The sequence below is a fragment of the Bos indicus x Bos taurus genome, chromosome 17, assembly GCF_003369695.1.
Source record: "Bos indicus x Bos taurus breed Angus x Brahman F1 hybrid chromosome 17, Bos_hybrid_MaternalHap_v2.0, whole genome shotgun sequence".
NCBI classification, from domain to species: Eukaryota; Metazoa; Chordata; class Mammalia; order Artiodactyla; family Bovidae; genus Bos; species Bos indicus x Bos taurus.
Window position 1 is genome coordinate 32835551 of NC_040092.1, and position 13223 is coordinate 32848773.

Below are 13223 nucleotides of genomic sequence, written 5' to 3' on the forward strand. Positions count from 1 at the left end.
TGTTTCAGAGATAGGTTCATTTTTGCCGTATTTTAGATTCCACACATAAGTGATATCATATGATTTTGGCTTTCTCTGTCTGACTTGCTTCACTTTGTATGATAATCTCTAGTTGTATCCATGCTGCTGCAGATGGCATTATTTCATTCTTTTTTATAGCTGAATAATATTCCATTGTATATATGCACCACATTTTCTTTAGCAACTCATCCAAGGGACTCTCAAGAGTCTTCTCCAACACCACATGTCAAAAGCATCAATTCTTTGGCACTCAGCTTTCCTTATGGTCCAACGCTCACATCCATACATGACTACTGGGAAGTTTCAACTGTATGGCCCTTTGTTAGCAAAGTAATATCTCTGCATTTTAATACACTGTCTAGATTTGTCATAGCTTTTCTTCCAAGGAGCAACTGTCTTTTAATTTCCTGACTGTAGTCACCATCTGCAGTGATTTTGGAACCCAGAAAATTAAGTCTGCCACTGTTTCCATTGTTTCTTCATCTATTTGCCATGAAGTGATGGGACTGGATGCCATGACCTTCATTTTTTTAATGTTGTATTTTTTTTTAATCCAAAACGTGTTTATTGGGATGGTTTCCCGTTCATCTTGATACAGGGGACTTTTAGTGCTGCTTCCGTCTGGAAGAGCATCCTTCTGTAAGACTTGCTTTTCCTCCTGTAGGCTGGCAGAGGACAGTAGAGCAGCCAACACACAAAACTACTCTTTGTGCATGGCTAAAGACGGTGGTGATTTTAGACCATCCTGGGCATTTTACATCCATGAAATAGGAATTGGGGCTCTGCACCAGGCGCTTCTTCTTGTGTTTCCTCTTCTCCTCTTCTGGAGAGGGATGAAGAAGATCCTTTGCGAGAGGCATGTTCTCGTGAGGAGGTCGTCACTGCCAGAAAGGGGTGAATGTTGTATTTTAAGCCAGCTTTTTCACTCTCCTCTTGCACTTTCATCAAGAGGCTCTTTAGTTCCTCTGTGCTTTCTGCCATAAGAGTGGTGTCATCTGCATATCTGAGGTTATTGATATTTCTCCCAGCAATCTTGATTCCAGCTTTTGCTTCATCCAGCCTGGGATTTTGCATGATATATTCTGCATATAAATTAAATAAGCAGGGTGACAATATACAGCCTTGATGTACTCCTTTCCCAATTTGGAACCAGTCTGTTGTTCCATGTCTGGTTCTAACAGTTGCTTCTTCAACTGCATACAGATTTTTCAGAAGGCAGGTAAGAAGGTCTGGTATTCCCATCTCTTTAAGAATTTTCCACAGTTTGCTGTGACTAACACAGTCAAAGGCTTTAGCGTAGTCAATGAAATAGAAGTAGATATTTTTCTGAAACTCACTTGCTTTTTCTATGATCCAACAGATATTGGCAATTTGATCTCTGATTCCTCTGCCTTTTCTAAATCCAGCTTGAATATCTGGAAGTTCTTGGTTCATGTACTGTTAAAGCTTAGCTTGGAGGATTTTGAGCAATACTTTCTAGCATGCAAAATGAGTGCAGTTGTGCAGTAGTTTGAACATTCTTTGGCATTGCCTTTCTTTGGGATTGTAATGAAAAATGTCCTGTGGCCACTGCTGAGTTTTCGAAATTTGCTGGCATACTGAGTGCAGCACTTTCACAGCATCGTCTTTTAGGATTTGAAATAGCTCAGCTGGAATTCCATTACTTCCACTATCTTTGTTCACAGTGATGCTTCCTAAGGCCCACTTGACTTCACACCTCAGGATGTCTGGCTCTGGGTGAGTGATCACACAATCGTGGTTATCTGGTTTGTTAAGATCTTTTTTATATAGTTCTGTGTATTCTCACCACCTCTTCTTAGTATCGTCTGCTTCTGTTAGGTCCATACCATTTCTGTCCTTTATTGTGCCCATCTTTGCATAAAATGTTCCCTTGGTATCTCTAAATTTCTTGAAGAGATCTCTTGTCTTTCTTGTTCTATTGTTTTCTTCTAGTTCTTTGCATTGATCACTTAGGAAGGCTTTCTTATCTCTCCTTACTATTTGGAACTCTGCATTCAGATGGATAGATTTTTCCTTTTCTCTTTTGCTTCTCAGTTATTTGTAGGCCTCCTTAGACAACCATGTTGCCTTTTTACATTTCTTCTTCTTGGGGATGGTTTTGGTCACTGCCTCTTGTATAATGTTGCTACCCTCCGTCCAAGTTCTTCAATAGCATCACTGGTTTACAGATACCTAAGATCATGGTCCCATCACTTCATGGGAAATAGATGGCGAAACAGTGGAAACAGTGTCAGACTTTATTTTTTGGGGTTCCAAAATCACTGCAGATGGTGATTGCAGCCATGAAATTAAAAGACACTTACTCCTTGAAAGGAAAGTTATGACCAACTTAGATAGCATATTCAAAAGCAGAGACATTACTTTGCCAACAAAGGTCCATCTAGTCAAGGCTATGGTTTTTCCAGTGGTCATGTATGGGTGTGAGAGTTGGACTGTGAAGAAAGCTGAGCACCGAAGAATTGATGCTTTTGAACTGTGGTGTTGGAGAAGATTCTTGAGAGTCCCTTAGACTGCAAGGAGATCCAACCAGTCCATTCTAAAGGAGATCAGTCCTGGGTGTTCATTGGAAGGACCGATGCTGAAGCTGAAACTCCAGTACTTTGGCCACCTCATGCGAAGAGGTGACTCATTGGAAAAGACTCTGATGCTGGGAAGGATTGAGGGCAGGAGGAGAAGGGGACGACAGAGGATGAGATGGCTGGATGGCATCACCGACTCGATGGACATGAGTTTGGGTGAACTCTGGGAGTTGGTGATGGACAGGGAGGCCTGGCGTGCTGTGATTCATGGGGTTGCAAAGAGTCGGACATGACTGAGCGACTGAACTGAACTGAACATTAAAACTTGGGAGTCATTGCCCAAGGGAAACCTCAATTCTCATATTCAATCTGTCACTTCAGATTATTACATTTATTCAAAATATTAAATTATTCTTATGAGTTCGCTTAATTCAGATATTCTTTCTCTCTATTCCTGAAAAAGTCAACAGCCTCCTCATTGACCTCCCTGATCCCAGTCTCCATCTCTTCTGTTCCAGTCTGAAGACAATCACCAGGTTATCAACACTTTCTTCTTGGTAGTCACCTTCCTTGCCTTTTCACTCTTCATAAGTAAAAGTCCAGCTTTATTGTATTGGCCCAGAAGGTCCCCATATACCAGACCTGTAGTTTGAACTCACTTAATCAATCTCATAACAACTGCCCCTAGCTACTTCTCACATCTTATTCTGGGCCATTCTGGTTTGCCTTCCTTACCTGTATTTTTGTTTCACGTCTTGTGTCTCATTTCTTGAGAATCTTGTTTGGTTCTTACCAAGACTAAGGTGTTGTTAACTGTATGAGCCCTTGTAAGTAACATATTTAATATTGTAAGAAAGGCTTTTAGGGATTCAGTGAGTGCGTGTGTGTTCTTCATATCTTTACCTAAATAGAAAGCCTGAATAGGAGGGATGGCTCTAACACAGAGGACTTCAGAAAAATGGTCAGACTCAGGGTGTCCTGGGAAAAAGGGAGCCTTGTGATCCCTCAGATTGCACCATTAGAGGCTGAGATGGTTGTCCTGGGTTTCATGTCTCAGTTTCCCAACTAGACTAAAGTTCCTTGATGATTAAACACAAAATCAATAACATCCTCCATCAGGTTTGCATCTTCTTTCCCTTTCCCTATATCCAGTCCTGGATTCATAGAAGGTGCTTAATAAATACTGGCTGGATTAGGAAACAGGCAGTGTTTTTGAGTATTTGTACCACAACTCAGTGATTCTTCCTCTTGAACTGTAGAGCATTCTTTGGGATCCACCTCTTCACGGGTAATGATGCAAGACCTCTGAGCAGACTTGCTCGTCCTTCATTCTCTCCCATGCTGGTCCTTCCTAGAACATACAAGTGCTCAGTTGTGTCTGACTGTTTGCGATGCAATAGATGGACTGTAGCCTGCCAGGCTCCTCTGTCCATGGGATTTTCCCAGCAAGAACCCTGGAGTGGGTTGCCATTTCCTTCTCCAGGGGATCTTCCCACTCAAAGGACCAAACCCGCATCTCCTACTTTACAGAAGGATTCTTTAGTGCTGAGTCACCTGGAAAGTCCCTCCTAAAACATGTTTCCTTCTAATTAAAATTAAATCCTAGCTCTGGCCCCTTCCTCTTTCCCTTGAGATGCTTTTGAAATTAAGCAATGGCAGAGGTCTTTAGGAAATGTGGATTTATGTTTTCAATTTAATTTCTACCAAACCTGGATATACGGTTTTGCAATATCAACATTTTCTCACCCCCAGTAGGAGCTCATTTATTTCAATGTGTACATGATACGTATGCTAGTTTCTTCAGTTGTATTTACTCCCTACCAAGCAAACACCTGAAATGCTCAATACAAAGTAGAATATTCTTGACTAACATCTTCACTAACGATTTCAATTTTGTCTCCATCTTGCCATTTTCTGACATTACCAAGGGTAGTTTCCACCTGTCTCTCACAATCTACTGAAAGGCTTGGGAACCACGATGGCAGAAACTGTGTGTTTAAGGCCACAGGGAATAAAGCATGTCATATTTTAAGCTCTAATACTCTAAAGGGAGGACATGGCTACTGCCTCTTGCAAAACTCCAGCAAAGAGGTGGTATTTTTTTTTTTTTTGGTAACAACAATTAATCATGACAGAAGGACTCAGATAGGGGGAGAGGACAGATGGTTCTTGTTACAACCTGCCCCTAACCTGCCTTACCATGCCTGGCCATAAATAGAATGTTTGTACCAGAACCATGAGAGGAAAAGAATCATCAGAGATAAAAATCTCCAATATGTTGTGCTATCAAGTGATTTAAAGCCACAATATAATGATGAGTACATGTATAATACAGCAAATACAGCAGAGTCAGGAAAACTTTGGGCATAACAAGCATCAATTTTCATCAAATATTTAATTGATTAAAAAGTAATATAGAGGACTTCCCTAGTGATTCAATGGTTAAGAATCCACTTACCAAAGCAGGGGATACAGGTTCGATCTGGTTGGGGAAGATACCATATGCCAGGGGGCAACTAAGCCTGTGTTTGGCAAATACTGAAGCTTGACCACCCTAGAGCCCATGCTCCACAAGAGAAGCCACTGCAATGAGAAGCACCGCACCACAGCTGGAGAGTAACCTCTGCTCATTTTCTTAACTAGAGAAAACCTGTGTGCAGCCACAAAGACACAGCACAACCAAAAATAAATAAATTCGTAATATAGACACTGACAAGCGATAAGATGTAAATATGTTTTAAGTTGTTTTTTAAGATTTACCTAATAGTCCTATCATATTGTCTGGAGAATCTTGACAATTCCACCCTAAACTTAAGTTTTAAAAAGTTTTAATAGTTCACTAAGCTTTGAGCTCCATGGAGTAAACTTTTCTGAATGGGGATTAAGTTTTAATGCCTTGCTGTCGTTGTTTAGTCACTAAGTCCTGTCCAACCTTGGTGACCGCCTGGACTGTAGCCTGCAGGCTGCTCTGTCCATGGGATTTCACAGGCAAGAATACTGAAGTGGATTGCCATTTACTTCTCCAGGGGATCTTCTCTACTGGGATATTGAACCCACGTCACCTGCATTGGCAGGCAGATTCTTTACCACTGAGCCACCTGGGAAGTCCAAGTTTTAAGGCCTGGATGCTTTCAAATGTAAAGTTACACATATACTTTGGAAGAACCTTAAATTATTAATATCAACCACGTGATAGATGTGTGAACATTTTGCTAACTTTGTAGACATTTCTCAGCTTCTTCATATATAAATCAGGTGAAATTGTCCTCAGTATGGCTGTATGTAATGTAATACAGTGTATAGGGAAGGATGCTCTAAAATGGAGATGGGCTTTGTATCATTTAAACGTGTCCATCCCCGTGTCATCAGGGTTTCCAGTGTCCTGAAAGATAGGAGTGATTGGTCTGTGTTAGAGCTCACGTGTATGTGGCAGTTACTCATCTCTATGAACGTTTCAGAGAAGAGAAGGCTGCCAATGGAGGATTCACCTCCTAAGAACTCTGGATGACAAGCTGGAACCACTCACTGTGGACTGAGGCCAGGCCTCCATGGTCAGCACTGATCCTGAGCACGGCTGGCAAGAAAGAACCACCAAAACAGACTTCATCTGTTGCCCTGTGGATCGGTTCCAAGGAACACTTTTGTCTCTGGATGATCCAAGCATGGCCTGATAGGCTGAGAATGCAATAATTGGTATAATTAGCCAATAATTTTGCAGGGAAAAAAGTTATTAGTGACTACTAGCTAACTACTTTGCATGCTAATGTTTTGAGGGGAAAAAAAAGAAAATCTTTTGAGGTTTATTTTTTTTAATGTATGAGTTATTTCTGGTTTTGGTTGTTGCCAGAATACTGTAAAGGGGGTTGTGTTACATTGTGTCAACAGGGAATCTCGTGAGGAGGCTGGTAGGACATTTCTGCAGTTTCTGGCACCTCAGTTCAGGTCGCCCAGGGTGACCTTCCCCTTGAGGTTCCGTGGAGGACAAAGGACCAGGGGAGTGGAGTAGCCTGGGATGTCTAGATGCTATTTTGTGCCCACAATGAAGGAGATATCAAACACTTGCCACTTCCCATGATTGACAAGCAACACAGCTATTTCTGTAAACCCAACCAGACACAGTGCATCAATGATACACTTATTGTGAATGAAATTGAAGGAAGGCCCTGGTGTCAGCCCTTCCCAGGCCCTGAACACAGTAAGTGAACATCCCCAAATGTCAGTCAGTGCCCTTCCTGTTAACACTGGCTACCTGAGAATGCTTTCTTCTTTTGTCATCACGAGGGAAAGAACTCGTCTTCTCCTACTTCTTCTTAAATTTGGCCGCACCGAGAGGCATGCGGGCCCTTAGTACCGTAACTCAGGATGGAACACGTGCCCTTGCATTGAAGGTGCCATGTCCCAACCACCGGACCTCCAGGGAAGTCCCAGGAATTCTTCTTCTTTGGTGGCCCAGAAGGAGAAGAAAGTGCTTGCCAAACTGTGAGATCACGATGGAGGCAGTTTGGGAAATGGGGATATTCCAGCACCTGGTGGCTGGTTGGAAAGTCTCTACTCAACCCCCAGGAACCAGTAGGGGAGTAGAGTTCTTTAGTGTAGCTCCATGGGGGCTAGCAGTTCTGCAAGCCTTAATAAAGAGACTATTTACAAAAGTGTGAAGAGGATGCAGGAGGACATAGCAATGCACCTCCCTGGGATGGTAAGAGCAAAGGTCTTGCCAGTCTTCAGTCTGGACAAGGCATGTGGTCTAATGCTCTGTGCTGGAGATCTAAACAGCATATTCAACATTAACATGTTCTTCTAAGCTCTAAGTGAATTCACAAGTATCTCCCTCAAGAGTAAAACCAGCAGTTGGTGGATTGAGAACAACTGGATTTGGATGTTTCCCTAGCCCATCCTCTCCTTGGGGAATATTTTTCCAATGTTCCTCCACCCTTCTTTGTAGTTATTTCTTCTTCTTTTTTTATTTTAATGTGGACCATTTTTAAAGTCTTTATTGAATGTGTTACAATATTGCTGCTGTTTTATGTCTCGGATTGTTCGGCATGAGGCATGTGGGGTCTTAGCTTCCCAATCCGGGATGGAACCCACATCCCCTGCCCTGGAAGGTGAAGTTGTAAGCCACTGGACCACCCAGGGAAGTCCTTGTATTTATTTCTTGATCTTGTCTTTCCTGTTATGGTGTTTTAATGATGCTCATTATTAATATTATAAACTCAGAGTCCTAACTTCTCCAGAGAATAGCTTTATCAGTAATGATCTAAAAGTACACTTAGAATTTTAGTGAAAAGATGTGCTTTGATAGTGACAACAAAAATAGCAAGTTGTATTGGCTTACTACTTCTAAATGTAGGAAGATAAACTATTATTAATAGCTGCACACCATTTCCTATCTTTCCAAGGCCTTTGTTAGCCTCACAATGGTGCTGCCAGGGAAAAACTATTAATACAGAGCAAAAGGAGAGAGGGTGGGGGACACTTTTACAATGGAGCACACGCCCCGTTTGCCTTTTGCGCTGCCTTTGTAGTTTTCCTGAAGCCATACAATGTAATACCTACAGAGGGAAGCAACTGTGTTTAGGAAAAATAAATTTTCATCTATTATTCAATTTAACAGTCATTCAGGCTCTCTCAACCAAAAACCAAATAAGGAAAACTCCACAATGAGCATTAAAACCAAGACATCATTGTTAGTCATTGATACCCAACCATACTTGCTAGTTTAAAAATGAGAGAAGAAAGGGGCTTCCCTTGTGGCTCAGTGGTAAAGAATCCACCTGCCAATGTAGGAGACACGGGTTCGATCCCTGATCCAGGAAGATCCCACATGCCTCGGAGCAACTAAACGCATTCGCCACAGGTATTAAGCCTTTGCTCTAGAGCCCAGGAGCTGTAACTTCTGAGCCCACATGCCCTAGAGCCAGTGCTCTGCAACAAGAGAAGCCACTGCAATGAGAAACCCATGCACCTCAATGAAGAGGAGCCCCCTTCTTGCCGCAACTAGAGAAAAGCCCGCACAGCAACTAAGACCCAGCACAGCCAAAAACAAATAAATAAATAAAATTGTTTTTTTAAAAAGCTAGAAGAAAGAAAAGCTCTCCTCTCTTTGCACACCATACTGACATACCCTGCCTCCCAACCCAATCATTTTCCTCTCTGGGAAGCAATCTGGACTAGGAACCTGTCCAAAATATGCCCTAGAGTGTATTGAATTTCAGGAGAGGCTTTCTGAAGGCTCTTGGTAATAAAAAGTTCCACGAATTCTGACACATATATGAATGGATCAGAACTTTTCTAGTGCATTCCTTGCCAGCATCACTGAATTCTTCAAAACAACTGGATTCAAATATTAGAAACATATCAGGTCGCCAAGTTCTGCCATTGTTTTAATCAGTACCTTGATAAAAAAATTGCATGTAACAGGAACTCCAACTAGTTCAAGCAAAATGAGAATACAATATGTTAGTTCACAGAAAAGGTGAAGGCAATTGTAAGAGAGGGTTGGAGGGACCAGGGGCTCAGGGTTTGGAACTGGACACACTGACCCCAGGAGCCATCTGTCTCTCATCCCGAGTTGTCTCTGCTGTGCCCTGGTCTACAGAGACTCAACCTGAGGTGAGGGAAGATGGTCAGAGAGCCCTGGGATTACAGTCATCAGTTCTGGGTCTGAGAAGAGGGAAACCTTGACCCCTAATGTGAGAAGATCTGGTTGAAGAATCCCTATGGTCTGGCTTAGGGTCAAGGTATTCATACAGCTGGCCCTTCATGGCCCTGGGGTGGTGGTTGCAGACAGGGAGTGGAAAAAGGGCATATGTTTTAGGACGTCCACAGAAGAAGAAAACTAGCCAGAAGAACGAGGATATTCAAGCTGGGAGGCAGGTGACAATATTACCTACACAGTCCATTCTATCATTTCTATTAAGGATTTATATTAATAAAGGGTAAGGACAAGAAACAAGAAATGCTCTTGTTGGGTAATGTGAAGAGACCTTAATAAAGAGACTATTTACAAAAGTGTGAAGAGGATGCAGGAGGACATAGCAATGCACCTCCCTGGGATGGGAAGAGCAAAGGTCTTGCCAGGCTTCAGTCTGGACAAGGCATGTGGTCCAATGCTCTGTGCAGTGACCACACTGGGGTGTGTTCCCAGGAGTAGATACTCCATGCCCTTGCTGTCCCCTGCCTCCCATCTCCTGCCAATACACCCTATTGGCTGAACCTATCGAGAGGCCAGTGACTAAGGGAGTCCGCAGATGTCATCCTGACAGGTCAGCCTGCCTCGCAGAGGCCAGAGTTGAAAGGAGTGATGATATGGACCAACAGAACAGATGTTCAGCACAGCCTTACACATATCCATAGACAGACAGGCACACATACACACACATTTACATTTTTTAAATTTTATATTGGGGCTTCCCAGGTGGCACTAGTGGTAAAGAGATGCTGCTGCTGCTAAGTTGCTTCACTTGTGTCCGACTCTGTGCGATCCCATAGATGGCAGCCCACCAGGCTCCCCCGTCCCTGGGATTCTCCAGGCAAGAACACTGGAGTGGGTTGCCATTTCCTTCTCCAATGCATGAAAGTGAAAAGTGAAAGTGAAGTCGCTCAGTCATGTCCGACTCTAGCGACTCCATGGACTGCAGCCTTCCAGGCTCCTCCGTCCATGGGATTTTCCAGGCAAAAGTACTGGAGTGGGGTGCCATTGCCTTCTCTGAAAGAGATGCTAGTCTTCAGGAAATGTAAGAGATTCTAGTTCAATATCTGGGTCGGGAAGATCATCTGGAGAAGAGAAAGGCAACTGACTCCGGTACTCTTGCCTGGAGAATTCCATGGACAGAGAAACCTGGTGGGCTACAGTTCATGGGGTCGCAAAGAGTCGGACACGACTAAGGGACTAATGCACACACACGTTAGTTTCAGATGTACATCAGAGTGATTTACCTATATATTTACTGAATCGTTTTCAGATTCTCTTCCCTTACAGGTCATTACAGAATATCGAGTAGAATTCTCTATGCTCTACAGCAGGTCCTTGTTGATTACATATAAACACATTTAGTATAAAAGTAACAACAATGCAACTGAATATTCAATAAATATTATTCTACACTGTGTGTGTGCATAAATCGCTTCAGTCATGTCTGACTCTTTAATATCCCATGGACTGTAGCCCACCAGGCTTCTCTGTCCAAGGGATTCTCCAGGCAAGAATACTGGAGTGGGTTGCCATTGGCTCCTCCAGGGGATCTTCCCAACCCGGGGATCGAATCTGAGTCTCTTATGTCTCCTGCATTGGCAGGCAGGTTCTTTACCACTAGCACCACCTGGGAAGCCCTTATTCTACATCACATATTATGTATTGGGCTAGCCAGAAAGTTCGTTCGGTTTCTTTCTGTAAGGTGGTTTGGGAAAACCTGAACGAATATAATTCCTAGAAGAAATTCAAAGGAATGGTGTGTCATAATGAAAGCTTTTGGAGGCAGCCTAACTCGGATTTGAATCCCATGCTCTAATCTCAGTCACCTCACCTTGGCACACACATCCCATGAGTAGACCAAAGAACTTATATTTGCATAAGCGGGGAAAGGAAGGGTCAGATGAATTGGGAGATTGGAATTGACGTATATACACTACTGATACTGTGTATAAAATAGACAACAAATGAGAATCTACTGTATTGCACAGGGAACCCTACTCAGTGCTCTGTGGTGACCTAAATGGGAAGGAAATCCAAAACAGAGGGAATATATGTATACATATAGCTGAATCACTGCTGCACAGCAGGAACTAACACAACACTGTAAAGCTACTATACTCCAATACAGTTTTTAAAAAGCAATTATATCTCCATACAGCATGAATCACAGACCAATGTTCTGTAACTTCTACTATATATAAAACACCAACATTCGAATGGTTAGCTCCAATTAAAATTGTGATGCCATGACTATCAAGCAGAATATAATTTGACTTATGTTTTTGAAAGTTCATTAGCATTTTGTAGTGAGTGTTTTGGGCTTTTGATTATGTTCATTCACAGACATTATAAAACTAAAAATTCTGTTCAACTCTTGGTAGCAGGATAAAAGAACTCTGATGAGTGGGATTAATTTTTTTTTCTATAGTCTACCAGTTTTTGTCACTAACTAGGCCTTTAGATGGGCTCAATAAAGGACAGAAATGGTATGGACCTAACAGAAGCAGAAGATATTAAGAAGAGGTGGCAAGAATACACAGAAGAACCATACAAAAAAAGAGCTTCACGACCAAGATAATCACGATGGTGTGATCACTCACCTAGAGCCAGATATCCTGGAATGTGAAGTCAAGTGGGCCTTAGAAAGCATCACTATAAACAAAGCTAGTGGCGGTTATGGAATTCCAGTTGAGCTATTTCAAATCCTGGAATATGATGCTGTGAAAGTGCTGCACTCAATATGCCAGCAAATTTGGAAAACTCAGCAGTGGCCACAGGACTGGAAAAGGTCAGTTTTCATTCCAATCCCAAAGAAAGGCAATGCCAAAGAATGATCAAACTACCACACAATTGCACTCATCTCACATGCTAGTAAAGTAATGCTCAAAATTCTCCAAGCCAGGCTTCAGCAATACATGGTCTGCGAACTTCCAGATGTTCAAGCTGGTTTTAGAAAAGGCAGAGGAACCAGAGATCAAATTGCCAACATCCGCTGGATCATGGAAAAAGCAAGAGAGTTCCAGAAAAACATCTATTTCTGCTTTATTGACTTTGCCAAAGCCTTTGACTGTGTGGATCACAATAAACTGTGGAAAATTCTGAAAGAGATGGGAATACCAGACCACCTGACCTGCCTCTTGAGAAACCTGTATGCAGGTCAGGAAGCAACAGTTAGAACTGGACATGGAAAAACAGACTGGTTCCAAATAGGAAAAAGAGTACATCAAGGCTGTATATTGTCACCCTACTTATTTAAATTCTATGCAGAGTACATCATGAGAAACGCTGGACTGGAAGAAGCTGGAATCAAGATTGCCGGGAGAAATATCAATAACTTCGGATATGCAGATGACACCATCCTTATGGCAGAAAGTGAAGAGGAACTAAAATGCCTCTTGATTAAAGTAACAGAGGAGAGTGAAAAAGTTGGCTTAAAGCTCAACATTCAGAAAACTAAGATCATGGCACCTAGTCCTATCACTTCATGGGAAATAGATGGGGAAACAGTGGAAACAGTGTCAGACTTCATTTTTCTGGGCTCCAAAATCACTGCAGATGGTGACTGCAGCCATGAAATTAAAAGACACTTACTGCTTGGAAGGAAAGTTATGACCAACCTAGATAGCATATTCAAAAGCAGAGATATTACTTTGACAACAAAGGTCCATCTAGTCAAGGCTATGGTTTTTCCAGTGGTCATGTATGGATGTGAGAGTTGGACTGTGAAGAAAGCTGAGTGCTGAAGAATTGATGCTTTTGAACTGTGGTGTTGGAGAAGACTCTTGAGAGTCCCTTGGACTGCAAGGAGATCCACCCAGTCCATCCTAAAAGAGATCAGTCCTGGGTGTTCATTGGAAAGACTGATGCTGAAGCTGAAACTCCAGTACTTTGGCCACCTCATGCGAAGAGTTGACTCATTGGAAAAGACCCTGATGCTGGGAGAGATTGGGGGCAGGAGGAGAAGGGGA

The 13223-nt window shown here is 42.4% G+C and overlaps 1 protein-coding gene across 1 annotated transcript; it reads right to left on the reverse strand.

The window, feature by feature from the left end:
- Window positions 1-572: 572 nt before the first annotated feature.
- Window positions 573-914, reverse strand: LOC113875125 (40S ribosomal protein S27-like). The gene has a single exon (XM_027513539.1). It carries the CDS (start codon window positions 879-881, stop codon window positions 627-629), a length of 255 nt encoding a protein of 84 aa, XP_027369340.1. The 5' UTR covers window positions 882-914; the 3' UTR covers window positions 573-626.
- Window positions 915-13223: the final 12309 nt, after the last annotated feature.